Source organism: Chinchilla lanigera, unplaced genomic scaffold, assembly GCF_000276665.1.
Source record: "Chinchilla lanigera isolate Chin_1 unplaced genomic scaffold, ChiLan1.0 scaffold00029, whole genome shotgun sequence".
Lineage (NCBI taxonomy): Eukaryota > Metazoa > Chordata > Mammalia > Rodentia > Chinchillidae > Chinchilla > Chinchilla lanigera.
Window position 1 is genome coordinate 2,710,437 of NW_004955430.1, and position 18,241 is coordinate 2,728,677.

Below are 18,241 nucleotides of genomic sequence, written 5' to 3' on the forward strand. Positions count from 1 at the left end.
AATAAGAATATATCTGTAGCATAAAATAAGATACATCTTTTATGGAGCTATCCAAATTAAATTTAAGAACCAAAACAATTTATAGGAATTAGCTCCTAATAAACACATATTCTAGTTTGCTGTAAAAGACTAAACTTGATCACCTGAAGGCAGTGCTTTAAAATGAAGTTCCTCTGACTCTTCTGCAACTTTTCCGTGAAGTACCAGCGTGTCCCGATACCTTCGATTAAGCCTGAATTCTGACCCTGGAGCTGGTACCGGGAGGTCTTCACAGCTTTCTTTTGGGTCCAGTTTAAGGGTTTGAGTCATCAATTGCATCAAGTCACTCATTTCATTTGTATGACTTTTCCTGAAAACAAAATTCCTTCTGTTACTTTTTTCCTCCTGTTATTTAGTTGGCTTCATGAAAATTCTTTATTTAAAGTTAGATGCAGGGCTGGGACGTAGCTTACTAGAAGAGCTCTTGCATGGACAAGCCCTGAGTTTGATCCCCAGCACGTGTGCACACAGACGCAAAATGACCTTTATGGAATGCTGCTTCCAAATGTCCATGTAGGGACTGGGGATGTAGCTCAGTGGCACAAGTGCCTGCCTGGCAAGTGCAAGGTACTGAGTTTGATTCCTGGTACCAAAAAAAAAAAAAAAAAAAATAGATACCAAAAAATAGATACCAAATGTCCATGTAAGCCCCTAAAGACTGACTAGTACACAAATAACAACTACAGATACTATGCAAAATACAAAAAATATAAAATGAACTATGTGAAGGCAATGGAGAATGAAAAAATCTGGAAGTAGATTTGGGAACAGAGTCAACATTTTTTAGCCTAAAGGCAGGCCATAGGTAACTCTAAATACAAGAAAAAACCCACAGCATGTCTGGCTGCAGAGCCACAAGATGGAGTTCAGGACAACTACTGCCAATAGAAAGTGAGAGAGAAATCTTGGAAAAGAGAGGGCCTAAAACAAAGCTGCCCCAGATTCTTGGTACAAATTCTGCCCAACCATTCCAAGTAACTTAACTACATCCAAATACAAAGCTCAAAAGTGTTTAAAGAAATACATAAATACCAGCCTCCAATGAGACAAAATTCACAGGGTCTGGCATCCAGTCAAAAATTATCAGAGATTGGGGGCTGGGGATTTAGCTCAGCGGCAAAGCGTCTGCCTGGCAAGTGCAAGGTCGTGAGTTCGGTTCCCAGTACCGGAGAAAAAACCAAAAAAAAAATTATCAGAGATGCCCCAGCATGGTGGTGCATGCCTATAATCCCAGCACTTGGGAGGCTGAGGCAAGAGGATCACTGTTAGTTCAAGACCAACCTGGGCTACATAGTGAGTTCAAAACCAGCCTGAACTATGTAGTGAAACACTGTTTCAAAAAAACAACAACAACAAAAAAACCAGAGACACAAAGAAGCAGTAAAACATCACTGATTTGTAAAGAGAAAAACTCAGTTAACAGAAATAGACCCAAAGGTAAAACAAGTGATAAAATTAGTAGATGAGGGCTGGGGATTTATCTCAATGGCACAGCACCTGCCTGGCAAGCTTAAGATCATGAGTTCAATTCCTAGTACCGGAAAAAATAAATAAATAAATAAATAAATAAATAAAATAAAATTAGTAGATGAGGACATTAAAATGGTTATTATAAATGTATTTCATATGGCTATGATAGATAAAAACATGGACTGGTTAAGAAGAGGCACAAAAGATGTAAAGACCCAAATCCCTTCTAAAAATGAAAAATATAATTCTTTTTTTTTGTTTGTTTGTTTTTTTGTTTTTCTCCGGTACCGGGAACCGAACTCACGACCTTGCGCTTGCCAGGCAGGCGCTTTTGCCGTTGAGCTAAATCCCCAGGCCCGAAAAATATAATTCTGTTACCTACATGAAACAGGATAAACAGAATAGAAACTACAGAAGAAAAGATCAGTGAACTCAAAGATACAGCAACAGAATCTATGAGAAATGAAACGAAGAAAAAAAGTAAAAGAATGAACAGAAATCAGGGGCGTGCACGCCTGTAACCCCAGCACTCTGGGAGAGTGAGGCAAGTTGGACAACTTAGCGACTTAATGAGATCCCGTCTCAAAATAAAAAATACAAAAGGGCTGGGGGTATACCCCAATGCAAAGGTCCTGAGTTCAACCCCAGGTACCCACAAAAAGAAAAAGAATGAACAGAGCATTAGTGAGGTTTGGATAACTTTAAGCAGTCTAACACACATTTAACTAGAATCCCCAAGAGGGCAAGAGAAAGTCCAATAAAAACTGAAGAAATAATGGCCAACCAACTTCCCATGATGGATGCATTTATTATGTATCACAAACACACACTAAGAAAAAATAGTCAAACTTTTCCAATTCTAATGAGAATTATAAAATAAGATGTACTCATAGAAAAGATATTTTTAGCTGCAACATATACTACAAAACATATATATTATCAGTGTGAGTACTACAGGTCAGAGTACTGCTATAAAGGTATGTTTAGGATCACTCACACAGAAATAGTTTCTGAAGGGAACCAGAAAAATAAGAACTTACCCATCCCTGGAATCCCCATCTGATTTATCAGTTGAACTTGTAGAAGAACTTAGCTCATCCTCAGACAGACAGTTAATCAGTTTTCTTTCCTATTAATGTTTAGAAAAAACAACATTCCAGATGACAGCACAACCAGAATGTAATACAGGCTTGCCAGTCTTAGATGCAATGACTAAACAATGTACACCTACATGCAATTTAACAGAAGAAACTAGATTATTCAGTGATGTCCCAGTTCACCATGAAGTTCACAAGTGAGATCTAAGAAATACTAACGTAAAGTTTTACAAGGCCCTGGAGAATCTCAGCTGTGAAGAAATTTCCTTTCCAGAAGAAAGTAAATGATTAGTTCTAAGTGTTTCAATTCATTAGAAGAGAGCTTGTTCTATAAGGAATACTGGCATTTTATTTTATTTTATTTTATTTTACTTTTTTTTTTAATACTGGCAGTTTAAACTAGACAGAATGCTACCTAAGTAGAGGCAATTTCACCTTGTTCATATACAAAACTATTAAGGTGTTTTAAAGGGTTACTTGATATAATTAACCCAAACCTCACAACTTTGAGAAACAGAGATGGCAGCCTAAATTAGTAAAATGCATAAACGATACAGTTAAAGAAAGACCTTCATTACTTTCAAAGGACAGGAAAATTTATCTCCAGGGAATTTATTATCCAGAGAGCGATGAACACAGGTTAGAAACACTGCAATTACCAGGTAACCGCCAGATGGTATGTCTACATTATCCATAGACAAGAAAGTAAACTGACACAAACAGGAAACTGAGGGATGATAATTAGCAAAAGAGATTAAAATCTGGCCACATAGCTGCATATACTAGTAACACAGCAGAATAAGCAAAGTGTTGCCCAGTGAAAGCTGTCAGGGGGGCTGGGGATTTATCAGTGGCGCAGCACCTGCCTGGCAACCATGAGGTCCTGAGTTCAATTCCCAGTGCCTAAAAAAAAAAGCTCTTAGGAAGTTTTGTTTTAAAGATTACCTGAAAAACCTTCTTAACTAGACTGCCAACTGTTTACAAGAGTGCCTGAAAAATGTAAGCCCTTCTTGGGTCAAACATTTTAATTATTATTTACTAGCACCTTTCCTTATCAAGAGTGCAAATGTGTAGCTTGGCCAGCCCCTCTCTCTGAAATAAATGGAGCTGACTTGTACAAGGGTACTGTATGAGGTTGAAGGATGCAGACATGGCCACCCTTTCCCTCAGGGTAATGCACCTGAGTGTTGCTGTAGTCAGAAGAGAACCGCCGGGCAGGGAGGGAGTGGCCTTCCTCCTGCAGCTTCCCCGGCCCCACTGCATTCAGAGAAGCTCTCCTAACTGAAGGGCCTAAAAAAAAAAAAAAAAAACAGCCCATAGTTATTTGTGGTGGACTGATCTCAACTGAAGAGGGCTCTCATAGGTACAGAAGATACCACAGGCAAAGGGGAGCCAGAAGTTACTCAAAAAACATCTTCATCATCACTGTGGTGTCTGACACCTCAGTTCAAATCTAAATTCTGGGTCTACCACCTCTGTGACCTTGGGTAAGTTACCTAACCCCTCAGAATCTCAGCTTTTTCCCCTGCAGAAAGGGAATATGTCGCTCACCTTTGGGAGTTACTATAAATATGAGATAATGCCCTTAAAATATTCCCTATAACATGTTTAGATGTTTATCTAAACATAATATTAGCAGCTACAACAACTACAGTAAACTATGCTTAGTTTCTTTTTCTTTTTCTTTTTTGTCCTTTTGAGACAGGGTCTCGCTATGCAGTTCAGGCTGGCTTTGCGCTCATTACGCAGCCCAGGTAGCCTCGAACTTGTGGCAATCCTCCTGCCTCAGCTTTCTCAGTGCTGAGGTGTGCCCAGCAGTCTAAGAAATGCCCACCATGCCCAGCAGTCTAAGAAATGCCCACCATGCCCAGCAGTCTAAGAAATGCCCACCATGCCCAGCAGTCTAAGAAATTTAAAAATTCTTCCAAATCTATTTCCAGATGGATTACCACCACTTGAAGTTAACACTTCACAGTCAAAACCAGTGCTTACGTTCATGAGCCAAACCACTGACAATTAGATGAAGAAACAAGGTCACCTTCAAGTGAGGGGAACATCTCTTCCCGTGACTGCTTCAGTCGCCTTCTCTCTCTGGCTGACAGTGGTCGATCCTTTGAAAGAAAGTCACAGTCATTTCTGCTCCTACTCGCTATTTCTGTAACACCTACAGTGCGTGACATACCACCTAATACTAAGAAAGAGGCCTTGCACTGGCCTCTAAAGGAGCGTCCACTAGAAACCAACCCACACCAGGTGACAGCTACGGAAGAAGAATGATTACAGCCCCCCTTGTTTTGGGGAGATACTCATTTTTGGAAGGGCAAAGGGGGACTTTTTCATTTCTTAATTTTGGAATCTACTTAGCATCCTTAGTTAACTGGAAATGGCTATCTGTGCAAACACAGAATCTGTCCATGTCAACCTGAGCTTCTGCTGAGAATCACCAAGCTGGCTCTTCTAGTGTCTGGCAGAAAGCAGGGCTGTTCGGTGTTAGTTCAACATGTACTCCCACCAACCTTTGATGACGCTATCCCGCTGCCCGCTGCGCTGCTCACAGACACGGTGACCATGCTACTCCAGCATTCAGCATGCTGTTGTGTTGACATGGTATCTGCTCCAACAGTGGGATGAGAAGGCAAAAGCTGAGGAGATGCCTCTGGGAACTTAATTTTAAGGAGAGGATATGATCAGTTTCATATACAGCCATCTCCACAGTTCCCCTATTGGCATGCAATTTGTCCCTAAGCAATGTCATAAACAATGTTCAAAACGTTGTGTGTGTGTGTTTAAGAGACTGACAAAAGTGAATGACCAAGTAAGAAGCCTACAGAAAGGGGATCTGTGGAAGTTACTTTCAGAAAGACGGTATCAAGCTGAACTGTGCAGACTAAGGGGGAAGAACTGTTTATCAAAGTCACACTAAGGGGTCAAGGATTTGCCCTCATTAGCCTGTTCCTTTACCTCTCAGAATGATCTGTCTATCTTTGCTGGGGAAGGTAAAAATCCTCTCCATATTTCTAACTCACTGATATTTGAAAATCAAATCCTAAGCCTCCTGCCCTTGCCACCCTTGTCTGTGTGTTCACTGCATTTCTTCTACGCCTTCTCGGCAGTTAGCAACCATTCCACATGGGAAACGAGCTTCCCAGATTCTGGATCCCACACAGCACAGCAATGACTCACTGCAAAGAGAGAGCTGCTGACCTGGCTCCTTGCTGCACCATGCACAGCCTGTTCTCTTTTCTTCTGCCGTCGCTGTCGAGACAGGGAAGGTTCAGACCCAGCGCTGTGTGGCTGCAAACCTGGCTGGATTTGGCCCTGTTTTTCTGTAATACCTTCACCAGCAACTTGGTCCTTAAAAAATACAAAATGAAACAAATATACACAAAAGACCAGGGCTGGGGATATAGCTCAGTGGCACAAGTGCCTGCCTGGCAAGTGCAAGGTCCCCAGTTTGATTCCCAGTTCAAAAAAAAAAAAAAAAAATGCCACAAAAGACCACCACAGAATAATAGTCTTTTGAATTCAAATGGCCAAATACCTACTTCTAAAATTGCAAAATGAAAAAATAAGATAAAATTGCAAAACGAAGATGAGAAGGAATCATTCTCCTCAAAATAAATGTTCATTTGCAGGGCCAACAGACAATTATTCTGGATTTTTTTACTCTTGCCCCAAATAAAAATAATTCTTTTAATCGAATTACTCAAGTTGTGATTAACCTGAAACTACCTCTGGGGATGGGGATTCAGCTCAGTGGTAGAGCACTTGCCTAGCAAGCCTGAAGCCCCGGGTTCAGTGCTCAGCACCAAAAAATTTAAAAACAAAACAAAGCCACAACAACAAGAGAAACTACCTCTGTTTGATTCTATTTTTAAAAACTCATTACTTTTAATAGGCTTTCTATTTTGAACATGAACAAATGTTTTATATGACATCAATTTAATATACTCCCCAAGTAAACCCCAGCTATCTGGATGCATTCTGAAATGCACAATTAGGGCCGGGGTTGTAGCTCAGTCACACAGCGCCTGCCTGGCAAGTGCAAGGTCCTGAGTTCAATTCCTGGTGCCAAGAAAATAAAACAAAATGCACAACTGAAAGAGCACTGAGGATAGAGTCCAATATACGTCAGAAGCCTATCTTCTGAGCCCATTTCCCCATCTGAAAATGGGCCTGTTGCCTGGCACACATTGTACGGTTGAGCCTTGGCATCCAAAGGGGACAGATTAGAGGACCTCCGCTGCCCAGATACCAAAATCCACAGATGTTCAAGTCTCTTATACAACATGGCATTTAACTGCACATTGCCCTGTATGCTTTAAAGCCTCTCTGGATGGCTTGTACTGTCTAAAACAATGTCAGTGCCATGCAAATCACCGTACTGTTAGGGAGTGAGGACTAGAGAAAGAGTCTGTATGTGGTGCAGATGAAATGTTTCCTTCTCCAAATATATTTAATCTGTAGCTGGCTGAATCCACAGATGCAGAAGGTGCAGATACAGAGAGCTGGCTGTAGGGCTGGCTGGGGTTAAGTGAAATGGGACGCTAACAGGAATTGGGACTGTCATATATATTTGAGGCTCAAAAATTGTGTCCTATTAGTGGCAGCAGTAATAATGAATAAATTATATTTTAAGTTATAAAGGTGACCAAGATAGCTAGTTTTAGAAACCAATGTATACCAAACATTAACATAAGACAGTTCTATTTATTAAATTTGTTTTTAACCTATCAAGAGTATTCAGGTGTTCAAGATGGACACTGGTAAATGAATATTGTTCAATCAACACTTTGTTTAGTTAGTTAGTTAGTTAGTTAGTGGTAGTGGAAATTGAACTCAGGGCATTCACACTGAGCTATAGCCTCAGCCCTTTTTAAATTTTTATTTTGAGGCAGGCTCTTGCTAAATCCCTAAGTTGCCCAAACTAGGCTTGAATTTATGATTTTCCTGCCTCACCCTCCCGGAGTGCTGGGACTACAGGCATGCACCACAATGTCTAGCCACAATCAATACATTTTTATCAAAAGCCTACTATCTGGTACAATTCAGACAGCTGTTATCATTAAGACAACATTTTTGGATCTCTGGAAAACACAAGATTATAGGTAAAAATAATTGACAAATTTATTCTTTTAAGAGGATACCCAATATCAGACATACAGTACAGTAGATAATTTTACAACATTGCTATTGTAGCTGAACAAAGAGACCAATATAATAAATAACAAATGACCCAACTCTGAAGAGAAATAAATGTTTCTCTGTTGGTGATAGTTTAATGTATTTAAAATAAAGCTTACAGATGTACGAGAATGACAGAAACAAATGATTTAAGGAGCTTCTCCATGAAATCCAATCAAATTCTGAAAAAGGTAATTCCCTTTTTATGAAGAAGAAAATAATAATAACAAAGTGACAGCCGGGTATGGTGACACACACCTGTAATCCCAGCACTCAGAGGCTGAGGCAGAAGGATCACTTCAGAGGCCAAGCCTTGTCTACATAGTAAGTTCAAGGCCAGCCTGAACCACAAAGTAAGACCCTGTCTCAAAAAAAAAAAAAAAAAACAAATAATAATAACAAAGTGATAGAGGAAATGCCACATATTAAATTTTACCAAACAAATCTATTATAAGTGTAAGACACAGATTTGATCAGGGATAAGACAAGTATGGCTACTCTCACCACTCAGCATGGACAATAAGAAGTGCTAGCAAGGGTCTGGAGAAACTGGAACCCTCTGATACTGCTACTGGGAATTAAAATTGTGCAGTTTCTTGGGGAAAAGTTTTGTTTCGGGGGAAGTTTTTTTTTGAAACAGGGTATTTTGCTTTGTAGCCTAGGTTGGCCTTGTCATGGCTATCCTCCTGCCTCAGCCTCCTGAGTGGTGGGATTACAGGTGTGCACTACCACACCCAGCAGGGGAAATAGTTTCTTCAAAAAGTTAAACATAGCTGGGCATGGTGGTACACACCTAACTAACTCCAGCACTCTGGGAGACTGAGACAGGAGGATCACAAATTCAAGTCCACGATAGACAATCTAGTGACTTAGCAAGAGCCATCTCAGCATAAAAAATATAAAAAAGGTGAGGATACACCTCAGTGGAAAGGCCCTGAGTTCATTTCCTAGCACCACAATGTTTTAAGAAGTTAAACATAGGCCAGGCGCAGTGACGTTCACTTGCAATCCCAGCTATTCAGGAGGCTGAAGCAGGAAGACTGAAAGTTCACAACCAGCCTAGGCAACTTAACAAGAGTCTGTCTCAAAATAAAAAATAAAAAAGGCTGTGGGCATAGCTCAGGATAGAGCAGGTACAATCTCCAGTACCACAAAAAAAAAAAAAAAGAAAGTTAAACAGAGTTACCATATGACTGAGCAATTCCATTCCTAAGTATATACTCAACAGAACTGAAAGCACACATCCATAAAAATATGTAACAAATGTCCATAGCAGCACTGTCAACATTAGCCAAGAAGTAAAAACAACCCAAATCTTCGGCTACTGATAAATTTTCATCAACTGATAAACAGGTACATAAAATATCACAGATACATACAGGGGAATTTATTTGGCGATTAAAAAAAAAGTACTGGCTACACCACAGATAAACCTTGAAGAGTCTGCTGAGTAAAAGAAGCCAGACACAAATAGCCATCAGCTCTATGACTGTATCAGAATAAGCAAATACACAGGAATAAATGCTGTGAGGTTGAAGGATGAGGGAGAATGGAGAGGGACTGTTACTGAGCCTATGGCTACTACTTCTTTTTTGCTGAGTGATGAAAACATTCTTCTACATTTACCCTGTAACACACAATAACTAACGGATTTTCCTAACATAACAACTGCAGCACGCACTCCCTTTAATCACACTTCCCAGTGCTCTCTCTGGAACCCAGTTCTACTGCGCATCACTCACCTGGTCCTCTGGCTTTTGATCTTTGTGTAGAGGCTGTAGTGGCTCCGTGGCTTCAGTCCCTTCCCCACCACCATCATCAGAGGTCTGCGTGGGAATCCAGTTTTCAGGCTGGGCACTGTATTTAGTGTCAACCTGCAGACTCTCCTCTTTCACTTGGGAAACACTGCATTTATCTTCCAGCTCATTAGAGGCATCTAAGTGTCCCGGATGAGTCTTCTGAGCCAAGTCACTGTTCACTGAATCCCTCCTTTGTGCGGGTAAGATATCGATGTCTACCCTACGGACGGTAGCTAGTGACTCTACGGCATTGCTCATGTCTGGTTTGCTACTGTGGTCTTTTGGAGTAGCAGGGAACATCAAGGGGCCAATGATGATGGGTTTCTCCTGGGACAAACATCTATCTGCACTCTGAGTAAAAAGATGTTTCCAAGTTATTATAGCATTCCTCATACCTTATACAAAAATTAACTCAAAACTGAACATGTTCCTCAAAAAGTTAAACACAGAATTATGAGAATTATAAATTACATAGAACTGTCATATTACCAGCAATTTTGTTCCTGGGTACAGAACCAAAAGCAGGGACTCAAGTAGGGATATGTGCACCAATAATTCTCCAAAGGTGGAAACAACCCAAATGTTCATCAGCAGATGAATAGATAAAAAAATGTAGTACACACATATAATGGAATATGAGGGAGGAAATTCTAACACATGCTACAACAAGGATGAACCTGAAAACATGCTAAATGAAAGCAAAGAGATAACAAGCGCTGAAAATGGAAAGGAAGGGCCGAAGATATAGCTCATCGGCACAGCACCTGCCTAGCAAGTACAAGGTCCTGAGTTTGATTCCCAGTACCAAAAAAGAGAATGTAAGGGAAGAAGTAAGATTATCTCTGTTCACAGATAATATACTCTAATGTGTAAGTAAACCCTAAAGAATCCTCAAAAAATTGTTGGAAGTAAGAAGTGAATTTAGCAAAGAAACAGGAGACAAAAATCAACACACAAAAATTAGTTGCCTTTCTACACAAAAAAAATGAGCACTCTGAAACAGAAGTTATAAGAACAATTCTATTTATAATAGCAACAAAAAGAATAAAATACTTAGAAATTAACTAAAAAGCAAAAGATCTATACAATGAAAATTATAAAATATTGCTGAAAGAAATTAAAGCTGGGCATGGTGGTGAATCCCTGCAATCCCAGCACTCCTCGAGGCTGAAGTAGGAGGCCAGCCTGGGTTATACAGTGAATTCAATACCAGACTGAGCTACATAGCAAAGTATGGGAAAAAAAAAAAAAAACAGAAGGACAAGGGGAAGGAAGGAAAGAAGGGATTAAACAAGACATAAATAAGTGGAAATGTTCATGGATTAGACAACTATCATTAAGATGTCAATAATACTCAGAACAAACTATATGCTCAAAACAATGCCTCCAAACTCCTAAGAGCTTTTTCTGCTGAAACAGGAAAAACCAATCCTGGAATACCTGAGGAATCTTGAGGAATTCCGAACAGTCAAAACAATCTTGAAAAGGAAGAAGAATGCTACAGTATTCACATCTCTCAATTTTAAAACTTATTACAAAGCTACAATAATCAAAATGTTTGGTACTGAAATTAAGTACCAGAGAAATGGAATAAAACATAAAGCCCAGAAATAAACACTCACATGCACTCAAATGATTATTGACAAAGGTAATACAACCATTTGTGTGCATCTATTTTCTGTTGCTATAACTGCATAACACAGACTGGAAAATTTATAAAGAATAAAGGGATATTCAGCTCACTGTTTTGGTCACTGTGGGGTCCAGGGTAAAGGCGCTACATGTTGTAAGGACCCTGTTAGTGGCGGGAACTCCACAGAGTACCAGGGTAGCACAAAAAACACATGGCAAAAGGAACATATCTAAAAGAGTCAAATTGGCTTCTGTATCAAACTGATTCTCAAAATAAGCCATTAATCCATTAATCCATGAACAGACTAATCCATTCTTGACAGCAGAACACTCCTGATCTAATTACCTTTAGGCCCCACCTATTCCCATCTCTTAACACCTCACAGTGGGGATTAAATTTTAACACAAGTTTTGGTGGAAACATTCTAGCCATAACACCATTCAATAAATTCAATAAAGAGAAAACAGTCTTTTCAACAAATGGTGCTGAGAAAACCAGATCCACATATGAAAAAAATGAAGTTGAAGTCTTTCCAAACACCATATACAAATATTAACTCAAAATGGATGAAAGATCTGAATGTAAAAGCCAAAAATTAGAAAACTCTCAGAAGGAAAAAACAAAGCAAAAACTACATGACATTGGATTTGGTGATGATTTCTTGGACATGACACCAAAGGCATGGGGTAACAAAAAAAAATATAGACAAACTAGGCTTTACGAAAATTAAAAACTTTGTATTCCAAAAGATACTATCAAGAGTAAAAAGGCAACCCACAGAAAGGGAGAAAACGCTTCCAGTCATATATCTGATAGAAGATTGATATCCAAAATATATACAGAGCTCCTAAAACACAATAACAAAAATTACAATATAAATAGAAAATGGGTAAGAGTTTTGAACAGATGATTCTCCAAAGAAGATATGCAAACTGCCATTAAAAATATTCAGTGTCAGAGCTGGGGATGCAGCTCACTGGGACAAGCTTGTCTAGTATGTGTGAGGCCCTGGGTTTGATCCCCAGCATCATAAAAAAAAAAAGGAGAAGAAGAAAAGGAGAAAAGGACAAAGAAGGAAAAGAAAAGGAATAGTTTCTCTCTGCTTCCCCTCTGCCATGAGGTGAGCAGCTATTCCTCCACCATGTCCCTGGGCTATGTATGCCATCCTGCCTTGGAGCCAGTGAACTGTGGGCTGAAGCCTAGGCACAGCAGGAATGCACTGTCAAGTAGAGTGACCTTCCCCCTGTTGCCCACCTGGGGCCTTTGCTTAGAAGAATCCTGTGTGAAGAGCACAGCTGTGATCAGCTGCCTTGGGATAGCAAGCATCAGACTCACAACTCCAGGAAAAACAACAGCAACCAGGAAACAGCAGCTCTTTCTGCAAATCGCTCTAAGAGTACATCACAGGCCTATGTACTTAAAAGTTATCTGCTTATTTCATGCCCTAGTCCTTTCCTTCTACTGCAGCTGCAAATAGGTCTTCAGCACCCAGGAATACTGGCTCACTCTCTAAGTGTATCTGTAACTCTTGTATTATTGTCATAACCATTTATAATAGAAGGACTTCCTGCCGCTGGATGTGTTCACCCACTAGGAAATGGAAAAAAAAGAAAAAGAAAAATGTTTAACATCATTAATGATTATGGAAATGCACATCAACGGTACAATGATATAACATCGTCCACCCATTAGAATAGCTCCTCTCCAAAAAACAGACCAATAGAAAATGTCAAGTGTTAGTGAGAATGTGAATAAATTGGAATTGCTGTGCACGGCTGAATGGACTGTAACTGGTATAGCTGCTGTGCTGCTGTTGGAAAGCGGTGCGGTGGTTTCTCAAAAAGTTAAACACAGAATTACCACTTGACCCAGCAATTCCACTCCTTGATATATATCGCAAAGAACTGAGAACAGGTGCTCAAACAATGGTACACAAACGTTCATAGCAATAGCCAAGAGATGAAAACAACTCAAATGTCCACCGACGGATGAATGGATAAACCAGCTGTGGAATATACGTACAAAGGGATATTAACCAGCCATAAAAACAAAGGAAGTATGAACATGTGCTACATGGATGAACCTTAAAAACATACTCAGTGAGAAAAGGTCATATATCATATGACTCCACTCATATGTGTGACTCCATAGTCATATCTGGGACAGGTAAGTCCATAAGGACAGAAACACGCTGACAGTCGTCAGGGGTGCAGTGGAGGAGGAAATGAGAAGTGACTGCTTAATGAGTAAAGGATTTCTTTTAAACTGATGAAAATGTTGGAGTTAAATAAGACGTAATGGGCCAGGCGTGTGGCCCATGTCTGTAATTTCAGCCTGTAATCCCAGCACTCTGGAGGCTGAGACAGGAGGATTGCTGTGAGTCTGAAGCCAGCCTGGGGTATACAGTGAATTTAAGGCTAGCCTGAACTACATAGTGAGACACTGTCTCAAAGAACAAACCAACAAATAAACTAAATAAATAAGTAAATAAGAGGTAATGGTTGTACATATTTGCGAATGTATCAAACACATTTGTTTACTTTTAAAAATTTCACTTTATGTCATGCAAATTTCATCTTTTAGAAATCTAAGAAGTTATTACAACACTGATTTCACAAACAATTTGACAGTCTTCTGTGGACAGAGTGAATTTAAAGGAATTACCCTGACTGGTATTCTTTCTTTAGAATACAGGATGAATTGCACAACAGACTCTCTAGTAATCATTTCCCCGTAAGATACTTTGCCCAGGTAACCTACCTTTTAAGATACAGTTCCTAAATCACTACCCTTAAAAAGGAACATACCATTACACGCGCCTGGGAGCCCTCAGAGGCGTGTGGCTGGGGGTGGGCTGCTTCACGATTTGATTCTGTCTTTCTGGAAACCACTGTGGCAACAGGCTTGGCTTTGGAGTCCTCACATTTAATGTTAGCTTTGGAGGTTTTTCTTTATGAAGTGGAAAAGAATTAAAGATCATCACTGCACTGAAGTGTAAGGAATTTTAGTGCATACATGAAAATGTGTGCATATATCACACTTTCCTCAACAACTGCAACATTTACAGAGAATGGTCTTAAAAATCCGGTATTTTGTGAAACACCTGACCAGTACTCTTCAAAGCAATCAAGGTCATAAAAACCAGGGTGAAAAACTATCACAGACTCAAAGAGATCAAGGAGACATGAGGTAAAACAGTAACTTGAACTGAATCCTAGAACAGAAAAAGGACATTATAAGAAAAACTACCAAAAATTAAATAAAGTGCGGAATTCACTCAATAGTAACACACCAACGTTGGTTGGTTTCTTGGTTTGGACAAATGTACCATGGTAACATAAGATCCTAAAGATGGAAGTAAGTGAGGGGTATACAGATACTCTCTGTACTATCTCGGCAACTTTTCTGTAAATACAAAATTATTCCAAATAAAAATGCTATGAGAAAGTGCCTTGTGTACAGAAGGGCCAACGTAAGTTTCATCTTTAAGTTTCACACATTTGCAATAACGCTACAGGTGATCTGACAAATCTGACTGGTAGCTAACTGTCTGGTATACATTTTCTCACTTTCAGGATAAATGCACATAGGAATAGTATCAAACCCCAACTGTTTTAGAGTATTATTTCTAAAACTGGACTAACGCTCTGGAGAATTTAAAGAGAGCATGGAGATCAGAGCACTGGAAGGCCCGTTTGGTTGGAAATTATAGACAATGTGAACAAAAAGATGATCTTTATTCCCTGGGGCCTCTCTAGCTTTGTCTTCTCTCCTTGCACACTGAACTCACCACAAGGAAGGCAGAGAAGACAAAGAGATGGTGACAGTGTTGACTAGCCCTAGCTCCCAAACACCTAGCTCCCAAACACCTGTTTAGTGAACGTAGAACCCGAAAGTCAACAAAAGCAATTCTTTTCTTGAAAAACCATGTGCATCAAGAGGGAACCTTGCTGGGCGTGGTGGTGCACACCTGTAATCCCAGCACTCAGGAGGCTGAGGCAGGAGGATCCTTGAGAGTTCAAGCCCAGCCTGGGCTACAAAGTGAGCTCAAGGCCAGCCTGAACTGCATAGCAAGACCCTGTCTCAAAAAGACAAAAAAAAAAAAGAGGTAACCATATAAATGCTCTCAGAAATTTGAATAACATTTTATATGTGATTACTTTTATATATAGTAAATAATATAATAGTGGTTCACTGAACAGTTCTCTAGATTCCTCAGCGAATTCCAGCATGCATCTGAAAAGTGCCAGAATATGCCACCCCAGAATATGCTGCTGTGGCATAAAGATTAAAATACAGCAGGTACAAGGAGTATGCTCTAACCCTCCTTTATTTTCCTGAAAACAAGAGACAAAACCCTGTATGGAAGATGTTCTCCCTATCTCAGAAGGAAAGTAACAATCTTGTGATCAAGAATGGAAAGCTGAGACAGACCATTCTGTACAAATGGACCATGTTAAAAATACTTCTGATCTTCCCTGGGCCTCTCCACACAGTCTAGTCACTTTTGCACACCTGCCTTTCTTGTCCAATCTAGTATGAAAGCTACAGGTTTCCCTTCTCTGGGTCTTTATCCCCTTAGAAGGGCTCCTGGGCCACCTAAAACTTTTATTAGACAAATCTGTATGCTTTTCTCTTCTTAATTTGTCTTATTTCAGTTTAATTCTCAGGCCCAGGTTTTACAAAAGAACCCAAAGAGAGTAGAATTGTCCCTCCTCTGTATATTCTAATCACAGTTTGCTTTGTGTTTTTAAAAAAACTCACCAGAAACTCTTACACATGAAAATTACAGCGGCTACCCTCTTTTACAACACCTATTTAGCCCAGCTATTTTCCAGGAGGTATCTTACGCCTTTGTGGCCTCCAAAAACAAGGAAATTTGGTGTTTTATATATGGCTGCCGCAAGATGCTCCTCACAGAGGGTCTCTCTTCAGGCCTTTTGCTCAGCATTGTTCGTATCAGTTCTGCCAGTTCTGGGCTATAAGCTTTTGGCATTGGTGGCAGCTATAAATAAAAAAAAAGAAAAATCCTACAATTATGACTAATGATCTTATGAAACAAAGTAAAAAATGTTTTCCCAATATTTATTACAAGTCATACATCCATAGAAGTAGAAAATAATCGGCATATTAATCTGTAGGAGGTATATAGTGTTCCGGCTGAAATAACATTTAAGATTGTAAAACTATTTCTTTCAACCTAGCAGGCCCATCAGAGGACTGACTCACTCCGTCAGAAGTAATAGCACACATTTTTAAAGATTTATATACCAGAACATTCAATGAAGTATTGTTCTTATAGCAGTCAAAAAGTGGAAGCAACTTAAATGTCTATCCATTTGCATTAAATTATTATAATTTACCCCACAGAATAATTATGGAACATCCTTTGTGTGTGTGCATGTGTGTGTTACTGACGATCAAACCTCGGGAGTACTGAGCTACATCATTCCCATCCCTTTTATAATTTTATTTTGAGACAATTTCACTAAGCCACTAAGTTGCTCCAACTGGGCTCAAACGTGCCATCCTTCTGCCTCAGCATGCTAGGATTCCAGGGGTGGTACATTCTTCTTAAAGAATACTAAGCCGCTGCTTAAAAAATAAAAGACAAGTGTCCAGGAAAAATGTCCCTCATATAACAAGTCAAAAAAGTAAGTTATGGACCACTGTGGATAGCCTCATTCTATTTCAGTTTCTTTTTTTAAAAAGTATCTCTGTGTGTATGCACATATATCCATCCCCAGGATATATCTGCTTACAGGCAGGTAAGATCTAGGAGCCTCACAACAAATCGCCACCAATGGCAACGCTAAGAGATGGAAATAGAGGTGAAAGTTTCACTTCCTTCACACGTGATTCTTTAAGTACTAGAATTATGGGCAAATGTTACTTGTTTATACACATACATAAACACAAACAAACAAACAAAAATCCTCCTGGGGCATGGATGCCTGAGATTGCAAAAGAACAACTGGTCTCACAGCTGATCACTCTGGCATCCATATTATTCACAAGGCTTTCTGCAGTTTTCTATCCCCCACTCCACTCCCAGGGGCTTTGCACTAAACTACACCCCAACCCCTTTTTATTTTTGAAGACAGAGTTTCACTAATTTGGCCAGGCTGGGCTTGAACTTGCAACCCTTCAGCTTTAGCTCCCAGAGTGCTGGGATTCACAGGTGTGGGCAAGCACACCCGGATTACGGGCATTAATCACTTCCCAGTGATTGTGATAATTACCAAAGGAGAAAGTTAAAAGAGTGGACTTATCATCAGGTTAGTTCAGTCATCCATCAGCTGCTCAGGAAAAGATACTAATACCACCACAGAGCACTTGTGTCTCTTGAAGGTATGGGAAGAAGTTTCCAAAACACTGATTCTTTTGAGCCACTGAACCATTTTTACAAATGATTATTAAGAAAGGATGAATCACATCTCAAATTCAACCCTTCTCACAGAAGCAACCCATCATTCTTTTTTTTTTTTTTTTGGTCTTCTGAGACAGGGTTTGCTATGCATTTCAGGCTGACTTTGAAATCACTGTGTAGCCCATGGTGATCTGCCTGCCTTGGCTTCCCAAATGCTGGGATTACAGGCGTGTACCATATGCCTGGCATAAAACCCACCACTCTTAACTATTCATCTAATATTAATGATTCCTCATCAACTAATCTGAATAATAAATGATTTTGTCCGTAGCTATTTGCAAAGATGCATTATATAAACCTTACTTGATTAATTCCAGGTAATTTTTACCTTTCCTTCAATAATCCGATAAACTAAAGAATTCATGTCTTTTGCATTGAAGGCATGTTTCAGGGTGGCCATTTCATAGACACAGCATCCCAAAGCCCAAACATCAGACTGGAAAAGAAAAATAGTAAATGGTGAAATGCTTAAGTATCTTACTTACATTTCCCCCCCTTTAACCAATAAATAAATAAATATTTATTTATTTATTTATTTTTTGGTTTTTCTCCGGTACCGGGAACCGAACTCACGACCTTGCGCTTGCCG

At 39.6% G+C, this 18,241-nt stretch overlaps 1 protein-coding gene across 2 annotated transcripts in view; it reads right to left on the minus strand.

Moving 5' to 3' along the window:
• Positions 1-18,241, minus strand: part of Nek4 (NIMA-related kinase 4) — a 37,531-nt gene that overhangs the window by 14,763 nt on the left and 4,527 nt on the right. For both annotated transcript variants that reach the window (XM_013515588.1, XM_013515589.1), the window contains exons 4-13: positions 17,981-18,088; positions 16,073-16,227; positions 14,030-14,171; positions 9,533-9,940; positions 5,811-5,960; positions 5,123-5,269; positions 4,645-4,717; positions 3,787-3,896; positions 2,550-2,638; positions 144-349 (exon numbers count right to left, since the gene is read on the minus strand). In XM_013515588.1, the coding sequence (XP_013371042.1) occupies positions 144-349; positions 2,550-2,638; positions 3,787-3,896; positions 4,645-4,717; positions 5,123-5,269; positions 5,811-5,960; positions 9,533-9,940; positions 14,030-14,171; positions 16,073-16,227; positions 17,981-18,088 (1,588 nt within the window). The remainder of the gene's footprint in view (positions 1-143; positions 350-2,549; positions 2,639-3,786; positions 3,897-4,644; positions 4,718-5,122; positions 5,270-5,810; positions 5,961-9,532; positions 9,941-14,029; positions 14,172-16,072; positions 16,228-17,980; positions 18,089-18,241) is intronic.